Here is a 15,421-nt window from a genome sequence, read left to right as displayed (position 1 = left end):
TTTAAGCCCTAATCCTTTGAGATCGAGCAATTCATCCGGAGCTGGCATTTAGCCGCCGGACTGATCCAAGCTCCCCAGCTTCTCTCGGCTTCGGCGCCGTCGAACAGTCCCTTTCGAAAGCCGCGAGACGAGAGCTCGGGTTTGAACCTCGATTTTTGATCGCTACTGGTGGAGGAGGATCGGAGGGAAGCTCGGGAGGAGTCCAGCCATGGCGGGTGATGGCAAAAGACGCCATTTTGGAAGCAGATGGTGCCAGTAGCGTCGAAATTCTGGTCCCGGGGGTAGAAATCGACGGCATTGTGGAATCCATCTTGATCAGGTAGGCAGCAACAACCCTCCAAAGTTCGCTGATAGAGGGGGGAGAGGGATGAAGGAGACAGGAAGAAAGAAAGGATACAGAAGCAGTGCATGAAAGGGAAGTGGGTGTTCCGGACGGAGTTGGGGAAGCGGAATGTTGTAAGGGAGTAAGGCGAATTGTTAATTGACAGCGTATCTTGCGATAAATCTGCGATTCAACTGTGTCGGGAAAGGGCAATGTTTCGAGTATTTCCTAATCTTGTCTCCCAATCCTACTCCGGGGACGAAAAGGAGATGTATTTCCTAATGCCCTTCTCCCATACGATTCCTTCTTTCTATGTTTAAAGCTGTTCTTTTTCTTCCTTTAATATTTGGAGAACAGAGGATATAAGAGGAACGTGCTCTGTTGTTGTCGCTAGTGCCAAACAGAAACTGGAGTTGCCTTCGCTGCTTTCTATATTTAATTGGAGGGAACAGAGAAGAGTAGGGTCTCTCGCGCTCTCTCTCTCTCTCTCGTTCATTGTCTTTGGGATAAGTGAGCCTTTGCTTCTTTTGAGAAGGCCTTAACCACGCCTTCATCCTCTTTCGCGCAAATCAACACAAGAATTGATGCCGTTTGCTTAGAGCTAAGTAGAGGTTAGGCGCCTACTTTTGCTGCAGGGTGTGGTGCGGGAGAAAGGAGATCGAAAAGGTGGGAGTTTTGCAGAAGTTGGTGGGGCTTTGGGGTGGGAAAAGATACAGGCAACGGACGGAGATGGCGGTCGGAGGGAAGAGGAGGTGGTGGTGGAAACGGAGGGCGGCGGTGGTGGCGGGCGTGACGATTGCAGTGAGCGTGTGGTTGGGTTCCCACTGCTACTTTCGGAGGGAGAATATGGCCAAGGCGGAGGAGGCTCTGGTGAGCATGTGCGAGGAGCGTGCGAGGATGATCCAGGACCAATTCGCAGTAAGCGTCAACCACGTCCACGCCCTCGCCATCCTCATCTCCACGTTTTACTACCAGAAGCAGCCCCCAGCTCTTGATCAGGTGGACTGCCCTTATCTTCATCTCTAGATTTGCCAAGCGATGGGTTTTATTATTGCTCTCGTGTTGCTCTGAACTGGTTGGGCTTTGTGGTTGTGTTTCTCCACTTGGTTGATTCTTTGGCTTCTCTCAATTATTTGTTCCCTTAGGTATACAAAAGATAATTATACATATGTTTCTCTCATATTTCCACTATCAATATGTTGTTCAAGTCATATTTGTTGATTCAGGAACAATGTTAAATTCCACCTTTTCTTACTCTGTCAAATTGTTTTGGTCTTTTTCTTCCTATGTTTTTGCTGTAATATTTGTCCCTTCGTTCCCTTGTGATGCTTAACCAATGTCTGATGGTAATTCTTTGTGTTTGCATGGAACAATGTTCCTTCTTGAATCTTTGTTCTTAACTTCTTGAGCATTAGTGCTGTTTCTTGATTTTAAGTTTGATTGCAGGAGACATTTGCATACTACACTGCCAAAACAGCATTCGAACGGCCATTGTTGAATGGGGTTGCATATGCAGAGAGAATCATTCATTCCCAACGCGAGATATTTGAGACTAGGCAGGGATGGACGATCATGACCATGAAAAGGGAGCCATCACCCATGCAAGATGAATATGCTCCTGTGATTTACTCTCAGGAGACTGTCTCTTACATTGAGGCAATTGATATGATGTCCGGCGAGGTTTAACATCTGACTGATATATTTAAGTAATGTCATTGCTGCCTTCACTTCAGGTTACTTATGTTTTATTGCAGGAGGATAGAGAGAATATTTTACGGGCTAGGGCTACTGGGAAAGCTGTTCTTACGAAACCTTTTAGGCTGCTTGAGTCTAACCATCTTGGTGTAGTTTTGACATTTCCAGTATATCGCTCTGGCCTTCCTGAGGATGCAACAGTAGAACAACGTGTGGAAGCAACTGCAGGGTGAGATAACCACTCGTGCATAGCCTGATTACAATTATTTTCTGCATGTCCTTACATTTATTTTAGTCATCTTGACTAGATGGTACTTGTTAGTAGTTAGTTCCAAGTCTGATTAGGTGACTTATAAGTAGATCCACATTTGCAATTTGGAACTGGAGATCTGACAGTTCTTGAAGTATGTGCTACTTTGGAACTCAAAAAACTTGTCAGTTGCTTGTCACCTACCTTGTTTCTTTAGACTTCTACCAGTCTTAAACAAAGATTCTGGTGAGTCTGTGTTTGTTTAAGTGCATCTTATCATGATAGTCATTAGAAGTTTAGAACAATAAGCATATGTGATCATCATAGTTAAACATCAATTGTGAAGATTGTTTAATATGAAGATGCTCATCTCTTCCTTAGTCAGTAAGTTAAAATGTACTAGGTACATTCTTTGCAAGTTCATTATTGCTTCACTAATGATCATGTATGTACAACATAAGAGAAGAAAAAGCTTATTTTCTACAATTAGAAAAGTGGGTAGCCTGTCACCAGTTATACTTTACAAGTTTAATCTTCTCACAAAATGTTTCTATGTGCACACAGTCTGAATGGTTGTTGCTTCACATTAAGATGGCTCCATCGTGACCTGTTGTCAAGAGACCAAGTCATTGAAACATCTCTGTATGCAGGGATAAGTTTGTATGCATTTATTTGTATACCTTTTCATTTAGCTAGCTCCAAGATAATCATTCTAAAGCAGAAAGATTATTCTGATTCTCCTTTAAGTTTATTTTCTGTGAGATTTAAAATATACTTTGGAAAAAAATGATGCAATGGTTTATTAATTGACTGTATCTTTAGGCAGAAAAATCTTTTCCTTGCTTTCATGCTTGACATAATTTCATTTGGCAGATATCTTGGTGGTGCTTTTGATGTCGAGTCACTCGTGGAAAATTTGTTGAGGCAACTAGCTGGAAATCAGGATATTACTATAAATGTTTATGATATCACCAATGCTTCTGAACCATTGATAATGTATGGCCCTCAAATTCCAGAGGGTTATATGCCACTTTCACATGTCAGCATGCTTGACTTTGGAGATCCATTCAGGAAGCACCAGATGCACTGCAGGTTAGATTTATTAATTAGTTCATGTGCACAAACCTCTCTCACGCTTATGCATGGCCAAAATAATTAAATCTTTGAGCAGGTATAGGGAAAAACCTCCCCTTCCATTGTCAGCCATTACAACACCGTTTGGTATTTTTGTGATCATTATGCTTGGAGGTTACATAGTATTTGCCGCAAAAAATCATTATGACAATGTTAAGGAAGATTGTCGGAAGATGGAAGAGCTAAAAGTTCAAGCAGAGGCTGCAGATGTTGCAAAATCTCAGGCATGACATTCTTTTTTATCAAGCTCAAATCCCTATTCCATTTTCGTGGATCTAAATTTTCTCTTTTTCTCCAATGACAGTTTCTTGCTACTGTCTCACATGAGATTAGAACACCCATGAATGGTGTCTTAGGTATCTTGATCTCTTACTTTGTACTGAGTACTGACATTCTTTTGTTTGTGAGTTTGGAGTGTGTAATCTGCTAGCTGGTAATCCAATCATTGCTGTTCCTTTATGCTAGGAATGCTGGACATGCTTTTGGATACAGATCTGAATTTAACTCAAAAAGATTATGCCCAAACTGCTCAAGTTTGTGGAAAAGCATTGATATCACTGATTAATGAAGTTCTTGACCGGGCAAAAATCGAAGCTGGCAAATTAGAGATTGAGGCAGTTCCATTTGATTTGAGATCAATCCTTGATGATGTTATTTCATTGTTCTCTTCAAAATCAAGAGAAAAGGGCATTGAAGTAAAGTCTAGCACCCTTTAATGTTCAATGCTTGATATATATTCTTTATTTTAGTCACCATGGAAGCTATTGCTTCAAATCATTCTTCTAGTTATCTATTTCCTGATGGCTTTTTGAGATTGTATTGACTTAGTATGATAGCATAGTTCCTGACGTGGATTTACATGCATGCTGATCTTATTCTGTGTTATTCCATGTTGGCTGATTGTAGCTTGCTGTATTTGTATCGGACAAAGTTCCAGAAGTTGTCACTGGTGATCCAGGGAGATTTCGACAGATAATAACAAATCTAGTGGGCAATTCAGTTAAAGTAAGTCCATTCATGCCAACTGATGATTTCATTTGCAACTTTCTATTTGTCACTTGTCATATACTACCTTTAAAACTTCACAGGATATTTATTTGGAACTTAACTGTCTAAATAGAAATTTGATGTCAGCAATTTTTAAACTAATTTTTAGCTCTTTGAGTAGTTTATCCGAGAAATTTGTTTTATCAAAATTTATTAATATGATTATTCATTTATGTCCTGCCAGTTTACTGAAAGGGGCCACATATTTGTCCAAGTTCATTTGGCTGATAACTCAGACCTTGGAGCAGATGAAAAAGTTTATTCTGGCTTAAATGGGCTATCACAATCAGAAAAGGTACAAATCATGTCTGATTGCACTTTCGATACTTTAAGTGGTTTCGAAGCTGCAGACACCAGAAACAATTGGGAAAATTTCAAGCTGCTGCTTTCAGATGAAATGATTTTGCCAGAGGCCTCAACATCTGATAAAGAACCTGATATTGTCACCTTGATAGTACGTGTTGAGGATACAGGGATTGGGATCCCATTATGTGCCCAGGATCGTGTCTTCACACCTTTCATGCAGGCTGACAGCTCAACTTCCAGGAACTATGGAGGAACTGGTATTGGCCTGAGCATTACTAAATGTCTGGTTGAATTGATGGGTGGACAAATTAACTTCATTAGCCGACCAAATGTTGGAAGTACATTTACATTTACTGCTGTTTTTAAACGATGCAACAAGGATGCAATTGCAGACACAAAGAGAACTCTTTCTGAGGCTTTACCTACTGGATTTAGGGGAATGAAAGCATTTATAGTTGATGGAAAGCCAGTAAGAAATGCTGTAACAAGGTATCATTTAAAGAGGTTGGGCATAGCTGTTGAGGTTGCAAATACTGTCAAGATGATGCTTAATTCTTTGACCCGACAAAATTCTAATTTTAGAACTGGGTAAGTCTCAGAACATATGCTGTTGACCATAATTTGTTTCTTAAGGCTTAAAGATGATATTAAAATTGTTTTTTCCATTCAAGAATTTCCATTTTTAGCATAACATGTTTCCCATCATACCAATCAGCATGCCCCTGTGCCAGCTGACACATTCCAAAATGTCCTAGTTATATGTTGGGAACTCAAGGAATGGGCCAAAATGATGTGTGCTGGTACCATGTCATTCTGGCTTCTACATTTTGTTGTGCTGACATATGCTTATCAACATGATAACCCTTGCTTTTAATGTTTGAAAATTTTTGGTTCAAAAATTTCGGTCTTTGCCTACACATGCTTGAGCAAAGCCCATTTTTCTTTTAATCTGACAATCCTCCAAAACTGCCTTTGTGGTTCATCTGCTGACTGTTGCCCATAATTATGAATATATGACTTGAAAGTAAAACCTTAGTGTCTCTATTGTGGAAGCCATTCTCAAATGAGCTTATCAAAATTTTTCCCGTTTTTTGTTTTCATATACTGCAATCTCCGTTGACTAACATTTTTGTGTTTGTTTTTACTGCTTCCAGGAGACAACCATACATTATATTAATTGAAAAGGACTCATGGTACACTGGTATGGATGTTTACTTGCATAATCAGTTGCTGTTACTTAAGCAGAATGATTGTGTACTAGAACTGCCAAAGATCATACTTTTGGTGACTTGTGAATATGATAAAATGAGTACTGGTTCCTTAGTTGATACTGTAATCAACAAGCCTCTAAGGGCAAGCACTGTGGCAGCATGCCTTCAGCAGGTGCTTGGAATGGAAAAACAACAGAAGAAAGAGTTATCCAATGGTCCAACTAATCTTCGCAACCTGTTAGCGGGTAAGAACATATTAGTGATTGACGACAACAAAGTAAATCTTAGGGTTGCTGCAAGTGCTCTTAAGAAATATGGGGCGAGAGTGGAATGTGCTGAAAGTGGGAAAGATGCCCTGTCACTCCTTCAACTGCCACATAAGTTTGATGCCTGTTTCATGGATGTTCAGATGCCTGAAATGGATGGGTACGCATGAATAATTATTTTTTAGTTACAATTTCCATTTCTTAATTAACTATGCAAATACTTTTTATGCTTGTCTTTTTAAGGTTTTTAATGTTTAATAATAGTTTTCATATACAATTTCATTTGGGCCTGTTTGTTTCCTAGGTAAAAGGTAGTTCAGGTTTGTCTTTTGCATGAAAGGAATAGGAAACAAAAATTTATTTCTCCCTATTTCCTTTCTTGTGTTTGTGATGCATGAACAAGTTTTTTTTTATTCGGGGAAAAATATATAGAAAAATCAGAAAAAGGAGGTTTTGTTGCTTGATATGTTTTTTTAATCTGAAAACAATGAGTTATTTTCTCCAAAAATTTGGAGAACTCTTCTATGGATTTTTTATTTTCTTTTCAAACAATTCTTTTAGTTAATTATCATGGTTTGATTTTGAAATTGTAGCTAGTATAGTTATTTGCTTGAAATACTTTATATTCAAGGGCTTGTTATTTGTTAATAGGATTTTCCATGAATAGTTTATTAGCAAAGTGATATTTACTCCAATGGTTTTGCATAAGATATACATCATTTGTGTTTTTTCTACTTATCTAATATAATTTGCATATCATATCTTCAATTCCCTCCATAGAAATTACAAGTGTACTTTATTGTAATTTCATATATTGCAAATCAACTTGCCATTATATGCTTGATCTAAGATATGCTTTGCTATCAATAACAATATTCAATTATATTGCTTGAAATGTATCTAAATAGTTGACCCTTGATTTTTTTTTGGTTTATCTTATTTTTATGTTTTTAAATATAGTTGAATATGTGTCTACATATACGCTTGTACTATGCAATGACCAAACCACTTGTGTACCACGTTTGCTTTTAAAATCTTGCCTGGACATACATGACCAGAGTGGTTGGGGTTAGGGGTGTAAACAAACAGAGTTTAAATGAACAAGCTTCATGCATGATTCATTGAATAGGAAATGAGTTAAGGATCATTTTAAAGGAGCTTGTATATAAAGTTATAAACATTGGGGCTTGTCTCACTGATGCTTGAACAATCTGTGTTAGCTCATGGAGCTTAAACAACAATAAACTTGTGACATCATCTTTACCGGTGTCCGGACCACCTTGACTCTATGGAATATGCAACTGGTGCTATTGCCATTTCTACAGTGACTCATGGTGCCTACAAGCTTCGCAATCCTGTCGAAAGCATTAGTCAGTGGGTTGATAGAGGTGTTGGCATTGATGTTGGTGGCAACAATGGATGACAGGAGATAATAGGACCAATGGAGACAAAGGCTTTAGGAAAAGGAGAAGGCCAAAGGCTTAGAAGTGTTGGATGTTGCTGCCTACTTGGCTTTCGATGTTGGACATTGGCTAGGAGAAAACACACGATCATCTCGATCAAGATCCAATGACTCCCAAGCCAAATCTATAGAGGTGATAGGTTCCTTCTTTCAGAGATTGGAATGTTCCCATGCACATTGGAAATCCATGTGAGAGGACAAGCACACTATAACACCTCAACACCCGTGGTTTAGTGCTGGATGCAGCAGGGAGAGAGATTGAAGAGAAATTATCTGAGGAAGAAGATGATATCATGATTTTTCAACCACAATATGCCCCATTCCTAGCCTCATATGATCAGACTCGTATTAGTATAGCCTCAACTGGAATCCTATTCTAATAAGGATAAGAATTCTATTTAGACACAAATTCATTAAAATTATATCACACTGATTGTGTCTGATATGTGTCAGGCAAGTGTCATATTCATGTAGGGGTCAGAAAGATGGTGAACATGATTATGATAATTTTATGTAAGTGCCTGTGCATCCTTGCTTGAATTCATGGCGAGTCCTTCATCACTATGGATCCACAGTGAGTCTCTTGGAACTTGCAACCAAAATGGGGATTCATACCTCATATGTCATGTTTAATTTGGGTTGAGTTTTCAGGTTGTCAGGTCTGTCAACCCCCACAGTGTGATGGGATTGGCATGAGATGCTATGGGCTGTGGTTATACTATAGCCATATGAAAGTGACTAAAACGCTACTAGTTTGACTTGAGTTGAGATCAATGGATGCAAATAATTGAACATATGCATAGCAATATCAAGATCTTGTTAATCCCTCACTAATTTCCTCTATTTTCAATTTGTATTTGTCATGGGCATGATACTGAGAAGCCTCTACTTTAAAGAGTTGGGATCCATTGAGTTCAGATCAATCGATGCAAATAATGATCTTGATCTGTATGCTTAGCTGTAATCATGATCTTGTTAATCCCTCGTTACTTTCCTCCGTCTTCAATTTGTATGTCATGGGAATATTATGTAGATGACTCTTTAATTTAAAGAGTTGGGATCGATTAGTTTGGGTGATTCTTGGGCATAAAGTTAGTTTTTGATTTTATGAATCTAATTCACTTAGGTATTATATAATTTCTGGTTATAGATTTTACTAAGTTTTTATGGCCCTTTAAGTTTCAATGAACTGGCCAACTTATTTGTATGGTCGGCACTTTTATCTCGATTTTCCACCTTTAACTATATAATGTCATTTGCATTTTTAACATATGTATTGACAAGAAGAATTCTGTGCATGTTGACATTTACGTACTAGTAACTTTTGCACTGACCTATGTGTCTAATACCTAAACCAGGCAATAATAATATGCTTAATTTGGACCTTTATGCTTTCTAGTCATAAAGTTTCTTTCCTCCATTATCCATCTTGTTACATATTTTCTCAAAATAAGACACAAGAAATCAAATTAAAACCACTAATCTGTTTGACAGAATTTTCAATTGCAAACATGAATAAGAGATCTAGAATACCCTATTACTTGCAAAGATATTATACATATCTGAGATTTATTCACCTCAAATAAAGTCACAAATCTTTCTGTAAGATTGTGTACACTCACATTGCTTGTGCCACTCAGTTAATAGAACTTAAGGTCAAGTAAAGAATATACATTTACCAATTTATTCATTTTCTAACTCTTTGATGACCCTGTTAACATAAATTACTTTGAAGCAAAACAAACTATATGAACTTATATATGCATTATAGGAGATACTGGTATTCAATTAAAAAGTAGCAACATATATTCATGTACATGTTTCTATATAGATGTACATGCATGTATATACTTGTCTGAATATATATGTACATATAAAAGGAGAAGAGCCACCCAAGAAGGGTTTCTCATATATTAAGATAAAATAAAAATAGTAATAAATGTGTATAATATGAGTGAAGACCATTGAAGACTTTTTACCCATATCTAAAGATCTATAAATTGAGTTGGCAACACAAAGGCAAGTCACATAAGATGAATTAGAGACAATCTTACAGGAAGATTTATGAATGGCACCAGACAATGAGGTGTTTCTATCTTACAATAAGAGAGCTAGGATACTCCATTACTTGCAAAGTTGTCATATTAGAGTCACCTCATTGTTTCAGCAATTCTCTACAGATGAATAGGAAATTAAACAAACTATCAAATTATAGGAATATCAGCAACTTGTCTTTTTCTCTTGTTTCCTTTACTGATAGTGTAATAAATTCATGAGGGAAGGTTTATTCTTCAGGTTTGAAGCAACTAGACAGATACGTTTGATGGAGAGCAAGGAAAATGAACAAATCAGTATCGGAGGAGCCAGCAGAGGAGAGGATTCTATGATAGTTGAGTGGCACCTGCCGATTCTGGCCATGACTGCTGATGTAATCCAGGCTACATATGAGGAGTGCTTGAAATGTGGAATGGATGGTTATGTCTCCAAGCCCTTTGAGGAGCAGCAGCTTTTTCAGGCAGTTGCCAAGTTCTTGGTATCAAAACCCAGCTCAGATTCATGACAAAGATTTTCTACAGAGAGTTATAACATGGTGCATTCTACACACAACAAGATGGTGTTAGTGGTGATAGTCCATAGAGCCATTAGTAGGAAGGATAGTGTGTACAAATGAGTAAGGTGGGTTCAGCAACATGTTCCTTGGGATGCTATGTTACATCATCGCTCTTCCAGCAGTATCTGACATAATCCCCACTCTCTTTTCTTTGGAAGGTGCTTGTACTTGAAGCATATTATTGATGATGATGGAATTGGTGGAATTAGTGGAAAACAGTTCGTGGCCGAGATCAAATGGCATAATGTTATTGAATTGGTGGGGCTGCCTTGTTTTCGTTTTTGTTTTTGTTTTCGTTTTTCATGCTGTTCGGAAGTGTGTTTTTATGGTACTCCTTAAATTATTATTCTTTAAAAGAAAAATATAGGGCATATGTTGCTCTCTGGCTTCACCAGAAAATTTTGTGATATTTGAGCAGTTCCAAATTTGATATGTTGGATTTTTTGTTGCAGTATTTGGATCTATCTGTTGGGATATTATCAACTTATCCTTTGTGACAATATCTGCATTACAATTGTAAGGTGTCTGAAAACAATGCTCATCAAATGAGTTTACTTGAAGCACTGATAGCATGTCAGTGGGACCAATTGAATACTGGAATCCACTTGATGGCACCTGAAGACAATATATAGGTTCCATTCGGGCATGCATCACTGTAAATTTTATTTTGTCCATGATATCTACTGTAGACTTTATTTTGCTCTCTTTGTAAAATCTTTTAAGAATTTTAATATGATCTTTCTATATGTTCCATGATATACATGTTATCCTATGATTACTTCTAGTCTTTTTATCGAGATAAAAGGGTGGTGGTACAGTTTATGAGGCTCCCATTAATACAGGGGTTGGGAGAATGTTGTATGTGGCTTTACTCCTAACCAAGAAGCTGTTTCTGTGATTTGGACAAGATAGAATCAATGTGTTTTCATGTTGATGAGCTTCAGGTAGGATAACTGTAAATATATCTGGATGTAATAGCTCTTGCTCTTTCCTGAAGTCTCTTGGAGTCATAGTGTCATACCTCAGTTGGATTTGGGAGATTTATAGCAGAATTGCTGCTTATCGAAAGATCTGTTCAACAAAAGCTATATGGACTTTTGCATTGGTGGATGTTTGTGTGGATGGAACAACTTCTTTGCAATCTACTAGTTCATGGTCAACTTAATGAAGGTTTTTAGATACTCTTTTGATCAACTTGATTGACTCTTGGTAGATTGGGCTTGGATCAAAGTCATGGATGTAGTGGAAATAAGTATAGATAAACTGATGCTTCTTCTCCTCACCCTTCAGCAGCCATGTATGTCTAAAGGAGAGCACAAATGACAAATGTTCCCTTCCTCAAGTTCTCTTAGAAATATTATTGTGTCCTCTTCAGACAGGTAAAACTCATTGAATGATCAAATTCATAGTGTCTTTCTCCTATCCTGTGTCATTAGAATTCCTGATTGAGTGCTGTGCTAAAGAAGAACATAACATGGGTTTGAAGAAAATCCAGTTAGCAAGATGAATGACAATAAATCTGTTCATTCTCAACCCATGCACTATCAGTAACAGAACTATGATTCTACTGATATAGAACGGGTGTACTTAGTGCACGAGCGATACGATACGACGCTTCCACCGATAATGCAAGATCCGAGAAGGATCAATGTATGTTTACATAAAAAGTTATTTTCAAGAACAGCCTACTTTTATTTCCAAGCCATGCTTCATCCCTAAGAGTGCCATTTCCTGTCCACAGCATATATGTGTATATAGTACACACCTAAGAGAATGATAAGCAGAGGATGAGAATAAGGCAAGGTGGAAAGCAGGTAAAGCTGTGGACTCAGATCATAATACATGAATAAAGATATATAGTATCCTGCAAGTTGGGTATGTTTAAGAGCATCAATAGTGTTAAATTAATCCAAATGCAGGCATCAAAGAAATGAGTGGTGAGGCAGATGTTCATCAACCCAGTGGCTGCATCAGAGACTTCTTCTCATGAGCATGCCTTCCATGTCGATAATATGAAAGGAGGAGGAGGAGGAGGAGGAGGAGGAGAATATGGTCATCGTCTTAGCGGACCTAATCATCGTATGCTGCTGGTTGGGGAGCCCACATTACCCCATAAGAGGGAAGGAATTGGGCAGTCAGTATCTCATTCGAACCTTGAAAGGTGTCGTCTTCCAGCTCGTGATGCCTGCCGCTGCTGCCTTTTGCTTTCTGATGTTTCGCCATTCCTGAAACAAACAATAATTGCACAACTCACAAGTGATTCAGACGCGGCTCAGCTGACTTGTCATCATGGATGTTGGCCACCAAAAGCTGGCACGCAAATGGTACCACCATCTCACATCATCGAATACATATATATATATGAGTTATATTCGGCAATTGATATCATAATTATCCATAGTTAATCGGGTCATGATACGTGGATCCTCAAGTTGGAATCAATGATATGTCAACCATGCATGTCAAATCAATATGACATCTAATCAGAATATTTTCTTGTTAAGGTACTTAATCGGTTATATAATGAATGCTATAAAAGATAGTTATTCTAAATGCCTTCTTATTCTGAACTTTTAATGCTCATTTTTAGCTCAAGCATACGTATTCCCTAGTAGAGCTTCTTGGACCTTTTGGATTTTACCTCGTTCCTAAATTAACTTTTTCCTAATTCAATTCAAAATTATAAATTAGGTTGAGTCAATTGCACCACAATGATTTGATGATCGAAATTGATATTAACAAAATTTTAATTTAAAATTTTATCAAAACTCTCATCCAATGAGAGAATTTCATTTTTCTTAAAAAAATTCATATTTTAGATTTTTTTCAAATAACATCTTTATTTTTTTTCTAAACAATACTCCTTAATTCAAAAAGTACCCAAATTATTCCTTTTTCCTCATCACCTTCACCTTTGTCATCATCTCCCTCGTCGTTCACTTTTCTCTCTTTCTCCTCCTCTTCTCTCATCACATGTCTTTATCCATTGTTTACTCTCTTCTCCCCTCCTCTATCGTTCACTCTCTCATCCTCCCCCTTTATTTTCTGTTGTCCACCCTCTCCTCCCCCGTCATCTCCTCTCTTCCCCTTCATTCCTCTCCACTAATGATAAGATCTCACAAAGAGAGTAACGGATGAAGGCAATGGAGACAACATAGTTAATAAGCGATGATGGAGGCAACCATGTCGATGGAGTAGGAAATAGTTTTATTTTTTTAATTAAAGATACCATTTGAGAAAAATCAAAAGGGATTATGTTATTTAAACGATATTCAAAATATTAATATTTTCTTTAAAAATCATCTAATATAATTCAAAATTATGTAATAATTTTATATATGATCGTATATATGCGAGTATGCATATATATATATATATATATATATATATATATATATATATATATATATATATATATATATATATATATATATATATATATATATATATATATATATATATCCATATTAAATTATTGATAATACAACCCATGTCATTGATTATTTTTGGATTAAAATTTATTTTAGCCGTTGTGGTTTTGATCATGAACTTTTTAAGCCCTTATAATTTACTCGTGTCTAAAATAATCTTTATATTTTCAAAAATATAATATATAAGCCACTCCCATGAAGTATGAGTTAAAAGACGTTAGAGTATGCTTACATGATATACTGATTCATAATAAATTATTAATATAATGATATATACAATTTAGGATTAAAGTCAATTTTAACCCATATAGTTTTGACTATGAACCTCTTAAGTCTTTATAGTTTACTCATATCTAAGATAATCCTTGCATTTTTAAAAAAATAACATATAAGTCCCTCCTGTCAAATCTGAGTTAAAAGACGTTAGAGTTTACTTATGTGACGTGTTAACTCACAGTAAACCATTAATAGAATGATACATGTAATTTGGGGTTAAGGTCCATTTTAGCCTTTGTAGTTTTGGTCGTTAACCTCTTAAGCCCTTATGGTTTCGTCGTATCTAAAATAATTCTTATATTTTTAAAAAAATATAACATATAAATCTCTCCCATTAAGTTTGAGTTAATAGATGTTAGAGTCTACTTGCATAACATACTAACTCACAATAAATTATTAATATAATAACATATGTAATTTTAGTTTTAAGAAAAAAATTGAAACATCCATCAATGGCAAGAGGAAGCATCATCATGGAAGCAATCACTAGTAGTAGCACCAAGTCATTACTGCATAGTAGGATATTGTACGAACGTAGCCTCTCCCACGTTAACGACCAGCTCAGGAGTTTCCAGTCTTGTCTTAGGTGGATGTGCATCGACTAGTCTAACGCTATACATATAGTGATCTCTTGATCCCTCTAAAAGAAATAATAATAATAATTTAGATCACCTAATAAATATAAAACTTTCATGATTGATTACCCAAATACACTAATGAAACGTAAGCTTATCGATCAATATAATCTTGGCAAGTAAAGATATCTTGAGCTACCTAATTTTTTATGGAAGTTAGGACTTTAAATCCTAACAAAGCTATTATACGAAGGGAGACACCCAATATAAATAGAAAACAAGAAGCATTATATATATATATATATATATATATATATATATATATATATATATATATATATATATATATATATATATATATATATATATATATATATATATATATATATATATAAATATAATACAACATAAAAATGAGCAAAACATATATATTGATTGTTTGGGTGTGTTCCACGTGTAAAACACATAAAAATGAGCAAAAGTATACTTTTAATGTAACTTTAATTTGAAAAGAGAAAAAATAGAGATTGGGATGTGCCTCATTGCTTTATAACATTGATAACTTTAAAAGGGAATTCAATTTCCGACACACAAATCCAAAACAAAGGGAAGATCGTTTGATCTTTGTTTCATGAATTTACAACTTTTTGAGAGAATCGAGGCCAATCATTTTTCTTTTTCTTTTCCTTTTTCTGCTTTATCTTTGATTAGTAGCCTTCATAAGTGCTCATATAGTTTAAATGATTTTGTCTATGTGACTTGAGATCTTTAAAACTATTTCAAGGGTGCAACAAAGCAATCTGCCCCATTATTTCTCTCTCTAAAGCACATGTAC

At 36.3% G+C, this 15,421-nt stretch overlaps 1 protein-coding gene across 4 annotated transcripts; it reads left to right on the top strand.

Annotated features, from left to right (window-relative positions):
• LOC135646234 (probable histidine kinase 4) lies at window positions 1–10,997 on the top strand. Of its 4 annotated transcripts, XR_010499015.1 has the most exons (13): window positions 1–1,321; window positions 1,769–2,002; window positions 2,077–2,246; window positions 3,141–3,359; window positions 3,439–3,625; window positions 3,706–3,757; window positions 3,867–4,096; window positions 4,308–4,406; window positions 4,633–5,342; window positions 5,909–6,391; window positions 9,989–10,369; window positions 10,463–10,562; window positions 10,757–10,997. XR_010499015.1 is itself a non-coding variant. In XM_065165571.1 (11 exons), the coding sequence occupies exons 1-11, from the start codon at window positions 1,052–1,054 to the stop codon at window positions 10,251–10,253; spliced, it is 2,919 nt and encodes a 972-aa protein (XP_065021643.1). In that variant the 5' UTR covers window positions 1–1,051; the 3' UTR covers window positions 10,254–10,755. The 4 variants fall into 4 exon arrangements, 1 of the variants encoding a protein (XP_065021643.1); XR_010499013.1 differs by having other exon boundaries at window positions 9,989–10,562; XR_010499014.1 differs by lacking the exon at window positions 10,757–10,997 and having other exon boundaries at window positions 10,463–10,755.
• The last annotated feature ends 4,424 nt before the right edge of the window (window positions 10,998–15,421 follow it).

Source organism: Musa acuminata, chromosome BXJ3-8, assembly GCF_036884655.1.
Source record: "Musa acuminata AAA Group cultivar baxijiao chromosome BXJ3-8, Cavendish_Baxijiao_AAA, whole genome shotgun sequence".
Taxonomy (NCBI): Eukaryota; Viridiplantae; Streptophyta; class Magnoliopsida; order Zingiberales; family Musaceae; genus Musa; species Musa acuminata.
This window is presented reverse-complemented; position numbering and strand designations above follow the sequence as displayed.